The sequence below is a fragment of the Heloderma suspectum genome, chromosome 3 (genome assembly GCF_057233095.1).
Source record: "Heloderma suspectum isolate Gila_16-S chromosome 3, 16-S_ref, whole genome shotgun sequence".
Classification (NCBI taxonomy): Eukaryota; Metazoa; Chordata; class Lepidosauria; order Squamata; family Helodermatidae; genus Heloderma; species Heloderma suspectum.
This window is the reverse complement of record NC_139460.1, coordinates 113599105-113617807: the sequence shown is the minus strand read 5'-3', so window position 1 is coordinate 113617807 and position 18703 is coordinate 113599105. Positions and strand designations below refer to the sequence as shown.

At 42.4% G+C, this 18703-nt stretch overlaps 1 protein-coding gene across 7 annotated transcripts in view; it reads left to right on the top strand.

The window, feature by feature from the left end:
• The window catches only part of TBL1X (transducin beta like 1 X-linked), a 199109-nt gene extending 182452 nt beyond the window's left edge, over positions 1-16657 (top strand). For 3 of the 7 annotated variants that reach the window (XM_084844231.1, XM_084844232.1, XM_084844234.1), the window contains 8 exons: positions 472-535; positions 645-742; positions 2428-2488; positions 6955-7076; positions 7932-8006; positions 8240-8367; positions 9967-10132; positions 13102-13321. In XM_084844231.1, coding sequence (XP_084700357.1) covers positions 472-535; positions 645-742; positions 2428-2488; positions 6955-7076; positions 7932-8006; positions 8240-8367; positions 9967-10132; positions 13102-13242 — 855 coding nt within the window. In that variant the 3' untranslated portion in view covers positions 13243-13321. Of the gene's footprint in view, positions 1-471; positions 536-644; positions 743-2427; positions 2489-6954; positions 7077-7931; positions 8007-8239; positions 8368-9966; positions 10285-13101; positions 13322-14054 lie in introns of those variants that run through there. The other 4 variants (XM_084844235.1, XM_084844236.1, XM_084844237.1 and 1 more) reach the window with 3 other exon arrangements.
• The last annotated feature ends 2046 nt before the right edge of the window (positions 16658-18703 follow it).

Sequence of the window (18703 nt, the reverse complement as noted above, 5' to 3'; positions counted from 1 at the left end):
AGTAACACATTAGCAGTCTTGTTTCCATTTAGGTGGCAGGAATGCCAAACTTTAATTGTGAGTGTAACCTAGTAATGGAACTTGGTGTTGCTCAGTGGAGCATCTAATTTTGCTTACATTTGAAAACCCTGAACTGAAGGATGAATTAATGTATCATAGCTGACCCAGTATATTGTGCTGACCCAGTGTGGTGCAGTGGCTAGAGTGTTGGACTGGGAGCTGGGAGATCTGGGTTCTACTCCCCACTTGGCCATGGAAGCTCACTGGGTGTCTTTGGGCCAGTCACAAACGCTCAGCCCAACCCACCTCACAGGGTTGTTGTTGTGAGGATAAAATGGAGGAGGAGGAAGACAATGTATGCTGCCTTGGGTTCCTTAAGGAGGAAGAAAGGCGCGATATAAATGTAATTAATTAATTAATTGTGTGTTTCCTACAAAACAGCCTTTAATTCCTTTTGTATGCATCTTACAGAGCGATGGAACACTATTGGCTACAGGATCATATGATGGCTTTGCAAGAATATGGACGGAAGATGGTAAGATTTAATACTGGCTGTTTCCAAATAATTAGATGCTTCACAGTTCTGAATTATTTCAATTCCCAGGCTGTTTGAAAGATTAACATTTGTTTTTTATACTTTGCAGGAAATCTTGCAAGCACCTTAGGTCAACATAAAGGGCCCATCTTTGCTCTGAAGTGGAACAAAAAGGGAAATTACATTTTAAGTGCTGGTGTTGATAAAGTAAGTGTTGAGATACATAACTTGAAAGTATAAATTAGCTAATGCTCTTAAAGCTTTAGTACAGCACTGCTTCACTTCTTGCAACATTTGCTCTTGGGAATTTGGCAGAATTTCCTTTCTATTCATCTGGAGTGTGTTTTGAAAAAGGTCTTGATTTCATCAAACTGAGTGATTGGTCTCTTAAGGGATGGTAGATTTGTAGCATGCGCAGCCTGTCTTGAACATTCTTCTGTTTGCTGTATGGCACAAGTTCTCCTTTAAAGTTTTTGGTAGTAGGTATCGAAAAAACATGGGCCCAAAAATATGTCAGGGGAAGATATCTATCCTATGCACTAATGGCAAACTCATTCTCCAAATGTGGATCCTTGTGTAGCCAAAACGACACCATCCATGCATGAGATGAAGGTATCAGCAAGGTTGGGGGAACACTGAGGTTTGCAGAAGTACAAAACACCTTTAGGGGAAAACAATTACTGTGGGGAAAATACCCAAGCAGCCCTATGAGGACTGAGCATATTTGGTGGCCGCATAATGCTGACTGCCTGCAGGGAGGAAAAAAAAACTGGAAGGGGAAATGGAATAGAGTAACCTGGAAAAGAGCATGGCTGGCTGGCTGGAACCCTGAACGTGAGGTCTACATACTGCAACATTTTGTTGCATGTCCCATTTGTTCCTATAGAATGTAAACCTGCTATAAATTTTAGTAGCATCCCTCCTTGAAATAATGTCAAAATTGGGTATTTATTTATTTATTTATTTATTACAAGTACTTTAATACTGCTCTTCAATTCTATTCCCAGTTGATTGACAAAAAGAATAAAGCAATTAAAATGTAAATCAAAAAATGAAATAAGCTAAAAGTCATGCAATTATAAAAGCAGCATAAAACAGTCGTGGGGCTGTGAAAATGCATTTAAAAGCTAGGGAGAATAAAAAGGTCTTTGCCTGATGTGAAAAGGGCAATAAGGCGATCTCTGAGGAGAGCATTCAACAGTTGGGCACTTGCCTCACCTCAGTTTTAATTTAAAGTGTTGTCATGATGTAAGTACTGGGCATGTACACGTTCAAGTTGTGCCTCCTGGCCTAAACTCCTTGCATTATTCTTAGGAACTGGTATCTGTCAAACCTATAAGTTAGGACCAGACGGGGAACTTCTAAAATTTCTAACCTTTTCGAAGTATAATTAGCTACTTAAAGCTTGGATACTAGTTAACACATAGTATTTTTTAAAGCAATATTGCATGTCTTTTATTACAATTCATTGTTTTCTCACATGTAAACTCAATTTTTGATCATACAGTGGGAAGCCAAGAGCTTTCTTCAGGGGACAGTTCCCATGACCATCTACACTTTGGTGTCTGCAGCATCTAACCATGTTGTGAGGCAAATGTTACCATGCCTCCAGTATTGATTGTAAATAACAGATTGTGGAGCCATCATATAAATTCATCTCAACATGCACTTGATGTTACTGTGTAGCATATAGTGACTGATATATCTTTATTCATCCTTTATGTTTTATTATGTGTAGGGTATTAGAACAAATGATTTTTCATGCGTTTTTGGAACACATAAGATCAGTACTCCCCAATGTGTTTCCTAGCAATCCCTCCTTTTTCTCTTCATAACTGGATGCTCACTGATGTGTGTGTGTTTTTTCTTTCCATTTGCTCCCACCAACATAGACAACAATAATTTGGGATGCGCATACAGGGGAAGCTAAACAGCAATTTCCTTTCCACTCAGGTAATTAGCCTTCAGTTGATTATTTAAACATTTTTATTCCTGTTAAATTTTAGCAAAACACAACACAGCGTACACTTTCATAGTAAAACACACATCAGAATAAGCCATTAATTAAAGACAATTCAATCAGAAAAGGTCTGCTATACTTAAGGGGCAATCCAGTGGTCCCTAGAAAGCATCCCAGCGGCTGTAGGATCATCTAGGAAAACCTCTCGAAGGCTGCAGACAGAGCTCTGACCTTAGAGGGGTTTTTTTTTTCTGATGTTGGAGCCCCCTCCTGGCTCCTCCCAGCCACTGCAAAGGTTTCTACAGTGGTTTCCTCTACGAAGTGGGAACTCCAATCTCACAGAGGGGGGAAATGGGAATTTTGGGGGGTGTTGGTGGGCAGGAAAGGAGTGGCTGAGAATCCAAGGGACCCTAAGCTCCCGACCACACTCTCTTCCCTGCGAAACATGTAGGTGCACTCATGAGTGTCTAAATGTTTCCCACCCATTGCCGGCAATGGGGTGGGGGGGTTCTATCTGTGGATGGAAGAAAAATACTATAAGCTGACTTCCACCCTGTTGGCAAGAGCTGACAGGGCGTATGAAGGAACAGAGCACCCCAATATTAGAGCACTCTGGGGAGAGCACAGGATTGCTCTTTTAATGTTTTTACAGAATTTTTAAAAACAGTCTTTTTAGAACCTCCCTATTTTGGCCACCTAATGCGGAGAGAAAAGTCACTGGAAAAGACCCTGATGCTGGGAAAGATTGAAGGCAAAAGGAGAAGGGGACAGCAGAGGATGAGATGGCTAGATAGCATCACCGATGCAATGAATATGAACCTAAGCACACTCGGGGAGAGAGCGGAGAACAGGAAGGCCTGGCGTGCTATGGTCCATGGGGTGACAAAGAGTCAGACACGACTTAATGACTGAACAACAACAATAAGGGGACACAGTAACAGGAACCCCTCTGGAAAGTCCTTATTTATTTTATTTATAATTATTTTGTAGGTCACCTTTAAGGGTGAAACTCTCTCAAGGTGGTATTCATAATAAAAGAAACAATTGTTGTTCAGTCATTCAGTCGTGTCCGACTCTTCGTGACCCCATGGACCATAGCACGCCAGGCCTTCCTGTCCTGCGCTGTCTCCCAGAGCGTGCTCAAGTTCATATTCATTGCGCCGGTGATGCTATCTAGCTGTCTCATCCTCTGCCATCCCCTTCTCCTTTTGCCTTCAGTCTTTCCCAGCATCAGGGTGTTTCCCAGAGAGTTTTGTCTTCGCATTAGGTGGCCAAAATATTTGAGCTTCAGCTTCAGTATCTGTCCTTCCAATGAGCACTCAGGGTTGATTTCCTTTAGGATTGACTGATTGGACCTCCTTGCAGTCCAGGGGACTCGTTAGAGTCTTCTCCAGCACCACAGTTCGAAAGCATCAATTCTTCGGCGCTCAGCCTTCCTTATAGTCCAGCTCTCACAGCCATACATTACTACTGGGAAAACCATAGCTTTGATTAGATGGACCTTTGTCGGCAAGGTGATGTCTCTGCTTCTTACTATGCTGTCTAGGTTTGCCATAGCTTTCCTCCCAAGGAGCAAGCGTCTTTTAATTTCATGGCTACAGTCACCGTCTGCGGTGATCTTGGAGCCCAAGAAAATAAAATCTGTCACAGCTTCCATTTCTTCCCCTTCTATACGCCAGGAAGTGATGGGGCCAGATGCCATGATCTTAGTTTTTTTTAATGTTGAGTTTCAAACCAGCTTTTGCACTCTCCTCTTTCATTCTCAACAAGAGGCTCTTTAGATCCTCTTCGCTTTCTGCCATTAGGGTGGTATCATCTGCATATCGGAGGTTGTTGATAATTCTCCCGGCAATCTTAATTCCGACCTGTGATTCATCCAACCCGGCGTTTCTCATGATGTACTCTGCATATAAGTTAAATAAGCAGGGTGACAATATGCAGCCTTGTCGTACTCCTTTCCCAATTTTGAACCAATCGGTTGTTCCATGTCTGGTTCTTACTGTTGCTTCTTGACCCTCGTACAGGTTTCTCAGGAGACAGGTAAGGTGGTCTGGTATTCCCATCACTTTAAGAATTTGCCACAGTTTGTTGTGATCCACACAATCAAAGGCTTTAGCGTAGTCAGTGAAGCAGAAATAGATGTTTTTTTGGAATTCTCTTGCTTTCTCCATGATCCAGCGAACATTGGCGATTTGATCTCTAGTTCCTCTGCCTCTTCGAAACCCAGCTTGTACTTCCAGTAGTTCTCGGTTCACATGCTGCTGAAGCCTAGCTTGTAGGATTTTGAGCATCACCTTGCTGGCATGTGAAATGAGCGCAATTGTACGGTAGTTTGAACACTCTTTGGTGTTGCCCTTCTTTGGAATTGGAATGTAAACTGACCTTTTCCAGTCTTGCGGCCACTGTTGAGTGTTCCAAATTTGTTGGCATATTGAGTGCAGCACTTTAACAGCATCATCTTTTAGGATTTTAAATAGCTCAGCTGGAAGACTGTCATCTCCGCTAGCTTTGTTGTTACTAATGCTTCCTAAGGCCCACTTGACTTCACTCTCTAGGATGTCCGGCTCAAGTTCAGTGACCACACTATCATGGCTATCAGGGACATTCAGATCTTTCCTGTAGAGTTCTTCTGTGTATTCTTGCCACCTCTTCTTAATCTCATCTGCTTCTGTTAGGTCCCTGCCTTCTTTGTCCTTTATCATGCCCGTCTTTGCACAAAACGTTCCCTTGAGATCTCCGATTTTCTTGAAGAGATCTCTAGTCTTTCCCATTCTGTTGTTTTCCTCAATTTCTTTGCATTGTTCATTTAAGAAGGCCTTATTGTCTCTCCTTGCTATTCTCTGGAATTCTGCATTCAGTTGGATATATCTTCCCCTTTCTCCCTTGCTTTTTGCTTCCCTTCTTTCCTCACCTACTTGTAAAGCCTCCTCAGACGGCCACTTGGCTTTGTTGCATTTCTTTTTCTTTGGGATGGATTGAGTTGCTGCCTCCTGAACAATGTTACAGACCTCCATCCATAGTTCCTCAGGCACTCTGTCAATCAGGTCTAATCCCTGAAATCTATTCCTCACCTCCACTGTATATTCATAAGGGATATGATTTAGGTCATACCTGAATGGTTTAGTGGTTCTCCCTACGTTCTTCAATTTAAGCCAGAATTTTGCAAGAAGCAGCTCATGATCTGAGCCACAGTCAGCTCCAGGTCTTGTTTTTACTGACTGTATAGAGCTTCTCCATTTTTGGCTGCAAAGGACATAATCAATCTGATTTCGATATTGACCATCTGGTGATGTCCATGTGTAGAGTCGCCTCTTGTGCTGTTGGAAAAGAGTGTTTGCTATGATCAGCATGTTCTCTTGGCAAAACTCTATTAGCTTTTGTCCTGCTTCATTTTGTACACCAAGGCCATGCTTGCCTGTTATCCCGGTGATTTCTTGACTTCCTACTTTAGCATTCCAATCCCCTATGATGAAGAGGACATCTTTTTTTGGTGTTAGTTCTAGAAGGTGTTGTAGGTCTTCATAGAACCGATCAACCTCAGCTTCTTCGGCATCGGAACTCTCCGCCATGACCTGTCCGTCTTGGGTGGCCCTGCATAGCATAGCTTATGGCTTCACTGAGTTACGCAAGCCCCTTCGCTGCAACAAGGCAGTGATCCATGAAGGGGAAAAGAAACAATAGAAAGCAGTAAAAATCCATAAAAAGAGCTCTTATAAATAAGACTAGCAGCCCAAAACTACAATTAAGAAAAGGCTAATGAGAACAAGTGGGTCTTCAGAGCTTTTTTGAAGACCTGAAAAAAGTGGCCTGATGACCCTCTGATGGAAGCTCATTCCAGAAGTGTGGGACCACTATTGAAAAGGCCCTCTCTCCCTAGCCTGGCTGATTGCACCTGCCTGATGGATAGAACTCAGGACAGGACATAGTCTTGAAATTATGCTTTGGTGAGAACCATAGACAACTTTGAGAGAGCACTTTTTGATGTATACCTGTCACCAACAGAAAAGCAGAAGCTTTCATCCCTACTCCATCAGAACCTTCAAGCTCCCACATCTTCAGTTCTAATACAATTTTTATAGGTGAATCTGTTGATCAGATTATTTTTTAAAGTTATGGGTGTCTTGAGCAGTGTATTTTCCTTTGGTCCAGTCTGTTGCTGCACCCTCCAACTTTGCAAGTAGTCCATAGGTTAAGTGGGATGGTATGGGAAACCATCCTCATTCACTTCTCTTGAAAGCTGGTGTGTGCCTACTACTGGATTAACACAGTGTTGTAAACTATGGCATAACGCTGGTGTTCAAGAATGCTACTTCAGCACTGCAGGGGGATACATGACTGCATGGGATTAGAATCAAATTACCCATTGTTTTGTTGAACTGTGAAGGTAGTGTTGGTATTGTTTGGTATTTATTTCTTTGCCAGATTTCCTAATGATCCCGCTTTGGCTCCCCTTTCACAGCCCCTGCCCTGGATGTAGACTGGCAGAACAACACTACTTTTGCATCTTGCAGCACTGACATGTGCATACATGTATGCAGACTTGGCTGTGATCGTCCAGTCAAAACCTTTCAAGGCCACACGGTAAAATTAGATGGTCCTTCTCACATATTGCAGTTACCATGCGTGGGTATCTGAACAGCTAGATCAGGGGTGGGCAGAAAGCAGATCTCCAGATGTTTTCAACTCCCTCTCTCAACATTCCTGGCCATTGACCATGCTGGCAGGGGGTTCTGGGAGTTGAAGTCCAAAACGTCTGGAGATCTACCTTCTGCCCACCACTGAGCTAGATTTTAACATGATTTCAAGGGTGCTATATGAATCATCTTCTTAGGCCATAGTCCTATGCTCAATTTCTTGGGCGGAAGCCCCATGGAAATTAATAGGACACGTTTGAGTGAACATGCATAGGATTGCATTATAAGGAGCTCTTATAGGAGGAGGAGGAGGAGATATATACACACATACACATTCGATTACAATTGCAGGGGGCTATAACTTAGTGGTAGAGCACTTGTTTTATATGAAAAAGGTCCCAAGTTCACTCCCTGGAATCTTCAGGTACAACTACTTTTCTTCAGGTAGAACTTTCTTTCTGGGAAGCCACTGCCAGTTAGTGCAGGCAATACTGAGCTAGATGAACCAACGGTCTGACTTTATGTTTGACAGTTTCCCAGAAGATGACTCATCAAGACTTAAATATCCTGTGACATGCAAAGGAAACTGAAAGAACCCAGTATTCATCCTATAAATATTTCCTATAGTTCTGTTTAGATAATGGAAGAGGCTTTCATGAATAAAATAACCAAGGCAATAACTTAACGTGCATTCATTTCACTTACTGCTGTAATAAATTAAACCTCGATGGCCCTCTTCTGGGTAAAAGGGGCAGTGCAATTTGTACAGAACAATTACTGACAAAAGAAACCTTTATTTCAGAATGAGGTCAATGCGATCAAATGGGATCCTTCCGGTATGCTTCTAGCGTCCTGCTCAGATGATATGACATTAAAGGTAATTTTGTGTCATATTCCAAAGAACTGTTTTTGAAATATGTAAAATGTTAATTTTTAAAGTTTTCAGTGCAGAGTTTTAAAAAATGTGTGCATGTGTCTGCTGTAATATTAAAACTATTTGAAAACAGGAATGTCCAGGTTTCCACATAAACCTTTTGTTTAGTGAGTTGCACCATAGTTGGGGAAAAGATTGCAAAATGCACATGTTTTTCCTGTTGGTTCTTTATATAGATTTGGAGTATGAAGCAAGATACGTGTGTACATGACCTTCAGGCACATAACAAAGAGATTTATACTATCAAATGGAGTCCGACGGGACCAGGGACCAGCAACCCAAACTCCAATATTATGTTGGCAAGGTAAAAGCAGCAGCAGCAGCAATGATGTTATGCCTTCTGCTCTTGCACTAGAGCCTCCTGGAAATCACAAGCTCTGTTTCCAAGCCTTTGTGGTTCTGTGTGCTTGAAGAAATAGTAATACTTATTTAGGTTTGTGTTTTTTTTAATAAAGGTGTTCAAATTAATTTATTTCATTTGTATCCCATCCTTCTTCCAAGGATATTTGGGGTGCAAATATGGGCCCTTCCATTTAATCCTCAAAGTATTCCTGTGAGGTAGATGAGGCCAGCCTTGTAAATAATTCCCCACAGTTACTAGCCTGTCCCCAGAAATTGATAGCTTGCTGTGGGCTGGTAGAGAAAGTACAGAGAGTTGTATTCGATGTTGGGCACAGAGGAGGGTTTTTTCCCCTCTCTTTAGCAGCCTGCATGGTTTCTGCTCTGGATGCAGAGGCGGGGGAGAGCACTCCATCCACCCTCTATCCGCCTACTCATTCGCCTCTTATTGAATTCCATGCGCTCAGCTACAGGGGTGCATTGGAGCCAGGCCCCACAGGGCTGCAGTGCCAGCACTTCCTTATTAGCAGGGACGCTGACATTATGGCCCCCACCCCGCCCCTCAGGATTCCCTGTTCCCTCTGAGCTTAGCTGAAATGAATTTTCCCCAACAACAATATATTGTTCCCCGCCAAGTATTTTGTGGTGAGTTGCTTTTGAATGAGCATTTAAAAGAGCAATCCTACGGCCCCTTGGGTGAGCGCTCCAGGGACCATAGGATGGTTTAGATTCCCTCTTCCAAGGTCGAAGACAGCGCTCTGGCCTCGGAAGAGGGGGTCAGAGATCCAGCTCCTCTCCCCTGGCCCCTTGTGCCAGATGCCCTTCGAGGCTGGAAACCGACCTCGGAGGAGGAGGAGGAAAAAGGGCATTCTGGGGAGAGGGGAAACCAGAGAGGCCAGGATACAAAGGAGGCCTCTTCCAGCCTCCTTTCGTCAGCCCTCTGAAGCACCCTCACTAGACAGGCTTAAAGGATGTCTAGTGAAAACTGCAGGAAGGGAGGACAGGTAGGTGAAGATTGCCTCCGCTGCTCCTTTCACCCTGCATAGGATGACTGGACGCCCTACGATGCATTCGCATTATGAAAGATGGAGATGAAAACTGCTAGAAATGGTTTGTTCATATGGTTCAATACAGCTGCCTGAATGTTTGGACAATCCTTTGGGGGTGTGGCTATGGGGACTGTCATGATGAGTGCCTGCACTTCAAAATTTACCACTACACCACTGCTTACCTGCATGCAGTGCCTGGTTGCCTACATCTAAACCTGAGGCTGGTTTAAGCTGATAGTCATTGGTTGCCCAGTGAATTCCATGGCTAAATGGGGTTTGAACTCCAGGTTTACCAAAACACAAATGGCAATTGAAGAACTGAGGCCAAATTCAGTGTTTGCCAGGAAGCTAAGGAGCTTTACACTACGGAACTTTACATGCCTTGCCCATGTGACATGATGGGATGGATACTTGCATGAAATGGAAAATGCAGTTAAGTTTGATAGGACATTTTTCAACACCAGCATGCCTGACAACCTGCGTGCAAATCTTTTGGTTTTAACTGTTTATTGCAGTGCTTCATTTGACTCTACTGTTCGGTTGTGGGATGTTGAAAGAGGAGTCTGTACTCACACGTTAACCAAACATCAAGAACCTGTCTACAGTGTAGCTTTTAGTCCTGATGGAAAATACTTAGCCAGTGGTTCCTTTGACAAATGTGTCCATATATGGAATACTCAGGTATGTAAAACTGGTAACCAAGCACTAAGAAATGGTTTGGATGTAACTCTGAATTTAAATAAACCCTGTTTGTAATACTGTACGCACTAAACTTTGTAAACTGCCCAGAGAGCTTTGGTTTATAGGTGGTACAGAAATGTAATAAATGTAAATGAAATGAAAAAATGCACTAAAGACAACAAAGAGTCTTGTGGTACCTTAAAGACAAAGAAGTTTGTTGTGGCAGAAGTTTACACACACACACGACAGACGGAAGAATATGGGCAGGTGTGGGGAGAAACATTAATACAAAATGAGGCTAGAAAGTCTAGCAATGTAGGCAAGAAGTGTACCCCATTATTTACTATGCACAATTGTAAATGCAAATTAGGCAAAAGAGTAAAGGATCCAATCACATCCACTCCCAAGTGGTAATGAATTGGCAAAGCACGATTAAGAGATTAATAATCAACACCTGGAGAAGGACAATTGCTTTCTGTAGTGGACTAGCCACTCCAGTACCTGTTGAGTATAAATCTGCAAAGCAACTCAGCAAGTAAAACGCTGTTACATCAGATGTTATAAAACCTAATTAAAAAGAAGTTCTTCACATTTTTACAGGCCAGATGTTTCAGATTATAGCGTTGTACCAAGACAGTGAATGGAACCAAAATGGAACTTCACTGACAAAATAATTTTCTTGGCAGTAGTGCTCCTGTGGCAAAACTCTACCATTGCCTAGGTGAGGGAATGAATATGGCAATCTTCCCCAACCTGGTGTCCGCCAGATGTTTGGACTCCCATCAGCCCTAGTCAGCATGGCGAATGGTCAGAAATGCTGGGAGCTGCAGTCTGAAACATCTGGAGGGCATCAGGTTGGGGAAGGCTGCTGTGCAGAAGACATTATTTGTTTTGATTTATAAATGTGTATCCAGGTGATTTTCAAGGTGATTTTCAACAGTACAGTTATAAAACCTTTTAAAGCATAACCTGTAAAACCAGCAAGCGCTGCATCAACAATAAAGCAACAGTTCTAATCCAAAACAAACCATAATAATATGGAGAGTAAGATCACAGCCCCAGAAGACCTGTTGGAATACAATGTGCACCTCTTCCTGAAAAACAGCAGTCCAATATACCTTCATACCTCAGCTGGTGGATCATGGAACATAGAAAGATGCCTTATACTGAGTCAAATCGTTGGCCTATCTATCCCAGTATTGGGAGCACTGACTGGCAGCACCTCTGCAGGGGTCCAGGTAGGATTTTTTCCTGCCCTACATGGAGATGCTGGGGATCAAACCTGGTACCTTCTGCGTGCAAAGCAGATGCTCTACCACTGAGTGGTGGACCCTCTGCAATACCGTAGGCCCAGGGCAACCACAGGAAAAGTCCTACCCCATAACTGCAGCTTTTCTTCAATGGAAGAGATTTTAAGCAGCCTCTCTGGAAGCTCAGTCTGAATGGAGGAGTTCATATGGGGAGAGTTGGACTCATGATATGCAGGTTTGGGGGCATGAAAGGCTTTAAGTATACAACCAGAATCTCAAATTTAGCCCAGAGGCTAACCAGGCTGAATGTGTTCCTGCCTCCTCATATCAAGGAGACTGGACACAGCATTCTTCATGAGCTGCAGCTTCCAATCCATCTTCAAGGGCAACTCTACATTAAGTGCATGAGGTCAGCCCTCAAGGTTGCAAAGGCATGGCTCATGGTAGTGAGATTGCTATTTTCTGGGAAGGGGTACAACCAGTGTCTATCGAATATAACTGTTAGAAAGCAGTCTTGACAACTGGAACCCTTATTAAGAAATACTGTCAGGTCTGGGAAAACTCAGAAAGAAAATCTGTTCCGATAGAGCCACCATCCCCATAAATCACAGCAAACTCATAAAAGTAGTTCAGTTCGTCTTAAGCTGCAATCCTACAAATCCATTCACCTGGGAATAAACCCCATCATACTCAGTAGGACTTATTTCTGAGTAGACATATATAGGATTGCACTGTTAATTGCTTTTCTCTTGCTTCACCTTCAGTGTTTTGGACCTCACCCACTCAGCTGTGGCTTTCAGGTAGAGGCCAAGATAGAGCTGCATCTGGATACTAAGTTAACAGGCAGTAGGTCTGGGTTTTCTCAGGGTTTGATGACAAGGCTCTTAACATTCATCAGGTGATTTTACCCAACGATTTCATCTAGAGGCTAAGCAACCATGCTAATATTAATTCCTGTGAAACCCTATGTGACAGAACTCAGGCTGTCAAGCAGGGTTTTTTTCAGGGTTGTCCTATAGGCTGGACTGGCTAGGAAGGAACAGAACATCCTGTGGGCAAGTCCTGCATGCCAACTAGATAGTCCAGACATTGTAATAAAATGTTATGTTCTGCAGTGTTAAAAGACACCGAGAGGTTTAAAAGTATCACCAGGGAGGAATTCCTCCCTGCTCTTTTCCAGACAAAGGTTGTCTATCAAAAGCCATTTCTGCCCCATATCTATCTAGCCTAGAAACCAAATTCATACAGGTCAGGGAAGTATGTTTCATCCAGGAAAATGTGTCATTGCTCAGCCACTACGCACTCACAAATATGTGAAGAACATAGCGGCCTGGTTCAGATGTCCCCGTGGTTTATGAAGTTGCCTCTCTGTTACCCTTCTCCTCTCGCACACTGGCTTTGGCATGGAGATTCTGGCTTTTTTAAACCAGAGTTCCCCACATATCCAAAACAGGGTGCTCCGGTTTAATGTGTTAGTTACTTAACCAGGATATTAAGCCAGGATCTGATCAGCTGGGATGACCAAGATTCTAGGCTGTACACAGTGATCTTCAAAGATAGCAGTAAGTCATCCACATCTTCATCAGGTCACTGGCTGAAATTGATCTAAGCATAATTTACGTGCATTAAAAAAAGAAGCACCCACAGTAAAAAAGAGCAATAAACAGTTGCTCCCTGAATGAATATGATTGATTGACTGATGGATTTATTGATTTATAGAATGGCACTCTAGTACATAGCTACCGAGGCACTGGGGGAATATTTGAAGTCTGCTGGAATGCTAGAGGAGACAAAGTGGGAGCCAGTGCATCAGATGGATCGGTAAGCCTTTTTAGGCCTATTTTTTGTTATCATTATTAAGCATCCCAGAAATGAGCATATTCTCCATGTTGTAAAACTGTCCCCTCATGATAGGTTAGATCTCTCTGTGTTAGTAGGCACAATCCAGATGAATTTTAAGTACGCTCAAGTCCATCTGAAATCTGAGATAAAAACCCAGTTGGGTACTTCAGTTTCCTGTTGAATTCAGTCTTTTGAAACATCTGGCAAACCTTTGAGTAGCTGGGAACTTTTGACAGATCTATAAAGTACCCTTTACTGCTTTTTGGATAACCTCAATGGTATTTCATGACAGATAGCAGAAGCAGTGGTATTTAAGAATGCTGTTACTCTGTTACATGTTTTCTCCAAATTTCCAATGGACTTTGAGCTTTTCACATTACCTAAGGGCCAGTTTACACACTGAGGATCCTCCCCACACATGTGGTAGATAAGTCTACACTCTCTCTCTCTCTCTCTCTCTCTCTCTCACACACACACACACACACACACACACACACTTGCTTTTGAACTATCTTCTCTCCCATGTTCTGAGGGGGAAAGGCGGCATGTATTGAGTGGCCCATGCATAGAGTGTCCACAATTGGTGTGTGGGGCTTACACTTGGGTCCCCAGCACACAAAGGGGACCTGTAACTTGGTGCATGTGTGAACCAGCCTTTCGTGAATATGGAATCGTCGCCTTGTTCGGTATTCTGTGCTGTACTGCCGAGGTCATTGCCAGATAATTACTACCCTAGAGCCTGAGAGAACAATATTAACAGCTTTGTGCAACATTTTTGATTGCTACCCATTTCACTTCTCTCCCTCTCTTTCTCTCACTCTGCCTTTCAGGTTTGTGTTCTAGACTTGCGAAAGTAAATGTTTTAGAAGAAATTGCAAATGGACCAGCGTTGAATGTGTGGGTAGAAGCACTCTTCAAAACTATTTTTAACATTTCTAGAACTGCAAGAACTGAGGGAAACAAACAGAATGGGGAAAAAAACCCGGAGTGTACAACAAAAGCAACTCTCCCAGGCAACAGAAGCCTGCAATGTTTTGTCCATATCCTTCACCAAGGAGTTAAACCACAATCACTTGGGGGGCGGGGCGGGGAGGGGGGACGGTTTCCACCTGGAATATTCAGCCTTTGGAAGCAAGCAGGAGGCCACCAGCAGCTAAAACCCTGCAGTGTTTGGTTTGGGTCTCTGAGAACTCGTTCTGATGGCTGCAGAAGAGAAGAGGAAAAGCTGTGCCAAAAATAATCATCATAATAATTAAAAACAAACAAAACATATAAAGCAAAATGCTTTGCTAAACCAAAATGGGAAAGAGAATCCTCCTCCATGTGGTGTTGTATTTTTTTCCTTCCTGTCTGGACACTACAGTTGCTCTCCCAAAGGACGTTCAAAGACCAGTTTGTACTGATGACACGCGCAACTTTGTAATCACAACACTTTCTATTTTCTAGACTACTTTTATTTGTTCAGTGGTTGTTGTTTTTTCTATCAGCTGGAATATTATAGCCTTGAGGATCACAGGCATAGGTTTGAACTGAATCTTTTTTCTTTCTTTCAGTGCCCTTTCTCATTTGTTTTGTTTTGCTTTTTCCCTTTATGCCCATAGTAAACGCAGGCAGCAGGGCATAATGAACAGTAACAGACTGCTTCTCTCCTCTTTTCTTTTTCCCCTCCACTCTCTCTCTCTCTCTCTCTCTCTCCTCTTCCAGCGTCTTCTTTTTCTTTTTAATACTTCCATGCTTCCCATCTTAGCGTCTCAAGGGCACTTTCAAAAAATTGTGTAATAAGTGCTTTATGTAAGAATGCAGTGCCGGGAAAGCTTTTTACAGGAGAAATACGACTTTTTAAAAAAAGAAAGAGCCCAGTGTATTTTTGGAAAGAAATGAAGTATTTTTTATGTTAAACACAATTTTAGAAGCTTAAAATCTCTACCACATGTAGACCAGATTGTGTTAGTCATTGAAAAGAACAGTTCAGATTGATCCTGATACACATTTAAAGATGCAGTATCCTTTTTATCTCCTTGTGAAAGGCAATTTTCTAAAACAACCCATGTCAAGGTGCTTCTTTTCAAAAAAATACAAGGGAAAAATGCTTTCATGTTTTAGATTTATTAGCAAGTCTTAATATCAATTATAGTCATATTATTTCAGAAGTGTAGAGTTCTAAAATTAGATATTTCTTTTTGATTCGTATATAGCTTAACGTGTGTTTTTAAAATCAACTTCCTTGCAAAAGCAGTTGCACCATGGCATAAGGCCTGATTCTGCCTTTCTATTCAAAACAAACAATTGTTTTTGCTTCTATTCTGAGTAATAAAAGGACTAGTCTAGATTTTTAGTATATAGAAATTTTATTATTTGCTTGTCAGTGTTTACCATTGTAAACCTCTCTTTATAAATACTGCTAGGTTAGCACCTCTGTAATACAGATTTACAGTGTGCTCATTTATTTGGACAGCTGCTCCACTGCCCAAGATATCGACATATTAGGGGTGCAATCCCATGCAGGCTTAGACAAAAAAAGTCCTGCATCTACCACCATTTCCCAGCCAGCAAGGGAATGGCTGGAAGTTGTAGGACTTTTTTCTGTCTAAACCCGCATAGGATTGCACATTAAAGCTACAATCCTATGTCCACTTACCTGGGAGTAAGTCCATTAAACTCAATGGGACTTGCTTCTGAGTGGATGTGCATAGGATTGCATTGCAAAAGTTATTAAGATTAGAATTTAATATGGGTTTAAGCTGACAAATAGCTGCTGGAATATTAAAACAGCAAATCATTATTTATTTTTCTCCTCAACCAATTTTGAAATATTGCAGAAATTGCACCTGAATTTACCTTTACCAGAGGCACTCTGCACGCTGAATAGGTCAGCAAGCTTTCCATGAGAGGAGGATACTGCATTTTTAACATGGTAAACACTGGGTCTCTATATAGTCCTGATATTTCTAGGGTTGAACAAGTATTAGTCCCCTAATATAAGAAATCTGATTTTTATTTTAAAAACAAACTAGCTAACTTTAGAGCCAAGTGAAGTGCACTTTGTCAAAGGTAAAGGTCGTTTTCATTTTTTGGGTTTCTTTTCCTTCCTTCCTTCTTTCTCTTTCTTTCTTTGCCTTTTAAAAATGCGGTTCTTTGTCAATTGCAGAATTGTTCTTTCAGCCACTCACTGATAGTCTGAATTCTGGCTTCTGAAGTTTTATTGTCTGTGTCAGACTTGAAGCCAGGCTTGGTTCCGATTTCAGCATTTCCCAGCTTCTGTTGAAACAACATCTCCCCACCCACCCATTTTGTCGATGCACCCCTCCCCTCTCATACACACACACACACACACTCAGCAAATCACCTTGTGTGTTGTAGTTCATTTGTTTCAAGGAGAGAATCAACAGATCATATTCAGTGTCTTGAATAAATTGCTATATTTTGATATTAGAAAACTCTGTGAGTTGTTTCTCATTTTTTTCTATGCTATTGACATTTAGCATTATTCCTTAGGTTGCATCGTGTCATCTTGCATTCTTCTGCTTTTTATATTAATCAGGGCTATATGCAGTCCTCAGCCTGATTTTTGTATAAAGTTGGCAGATTTAGAAAACGTAAATAATTCTGTTTCTGCTGATTATGGAAAAGAGCAAAAGATATGTAGGGTACTGAAACTATCCTGATCACTAGAAATCCTTTAACTATATATACAGTCAGGGCCAGAAATATTGGAACAAGGGTAACTGTTTTGGCAGTTGGCCTCCGTACACCACCACATTGAAGTTGAAAGGAAACACACCCAGATGGGAGCGAAGTCAGGACTTTCAGCTGTAATTCAAGGGGTGTGACAAAAGTGGGGCGCTAACCATTCAGGAAGTACAGCCAGTGGCATACCCCCCCCCATCATTGGTGGCTCATAAGTAATGGAACAAACGAACATCATTTCAAACTTAAGGATCGCTTTTAATACCTGGATGAAAATCCTTTGCAGTCAGTGACTGCCTGAAGTCTGGAACCCATGGACATGACCCAATGCTGAGTTTCCTCCCTCGAGATGCTTTGCCAGGCCTTTACTGCAGCTGCCTTCAGCTGCTGCTTGTTTGTGGGTCTTTCTGCCTTCAGTCTTGTCTTCAGTAAGTGAAAAGCATGCTCTATTGGGTTGAGATCAGGTGACTGACTTGGCCATTGAAGAACATCCCACTTCTTTGCCTGGAGAAACTCTTGGGTAGCTTTTGCTGTATGTTTTGGGTCATTCTCCATCTGCAATATGAAGCGGTATCCTATCAGTTTGGCAGCATTCAGCTGAATCTGAGCAGAAAGTATAGTCCCATACAATTCAGAATTCGTCCTGCTGCTTTTATCAGCAGTCAGGTCATCAATAAACACCAGTGACCCGGTTCCATTGGCAGCCATACATGCCCATGCCATAACACTGCCTCCACCATGTTTGACAGATGATGTGGAATGCTTTGGATCATGAGCTGTTCCTTTCCTTCTCCATACTTTTCTCTTCCCATCATTCTGGTACAAGTTAAACTTGGTTTCATCAGTCCAAAGAAACTTATTCCAGAACTGGGCAGGCTTTTTTAGGTGTTTGCTGGCAAAGGCTAATCTGGCCTGTCTCTTCTTGAGCGTTACCAGTGGTTTGCACCTTGTTGTGAAGCCTCTGTATTTTCATTCATAAAGCCGTCTCTTGACTGTAGATGTTGACAATGACGTGCCTACCTCCTCAAGAGCATTCTTGACCTGGCTAGATGTTGTGAAAGGGTTCCTCTTCACCATGAGCAGCATTCTGCGGTCATCCACTTTAGTTGTCTTCCGTGGTCTTCTAGGCCTTTTGCTGTTGTTGAGCTTGCCAGTTAATTCCTTCTTTTTCAGGATGTTCCAAACTGTTGTCTTGGCCACTCCCAATGTTTTTGCTATCTCTCTGATGGGTTTATTTTATTTCCTCAGCCTAATGATGGCCTCCTTCACTCGCATGGACACCCCTGTGGACCTCATGTTGGGAGTTCCAGTGAACAGCTAGCAAATGCAAATGTAACACTCAGAACCACCTCCAGGCCTTTTATCTGCTTGATTGGTCATGGGGTACCCAGGAAACAGGCCACACCTGGCCATGCAGCTGCTTGTCAGCCATTCGTTCCATTACTTATGAGCTACCAACGATGGGGGGGGGGGGGTATGCCACTGGCTGTCCTTCCTGAATGGTTAGTGCCCCACTTTTGTCAAACCCCTTGAATTACAGCTGAAAGTCCTGACTTTGCTCCCATCTGGGTGTGTTTCCTTTCAACTTCAGTGTGGTGGTGTACAGAGGCCAACTGCCAAAACAGTTATCCTTGTTCCAATATTTCTGACCCTGACTGTACACACACGTGTGCATTTTCTGAGATTTCACCAAGCATTATCTACACACTTTCAGACAGAGTTATTGACTAGAAACTTGTAGGGGTTTGAGATTCCCAAATTCTGCACCAACTGCCAAATTCCATGCTTGCAC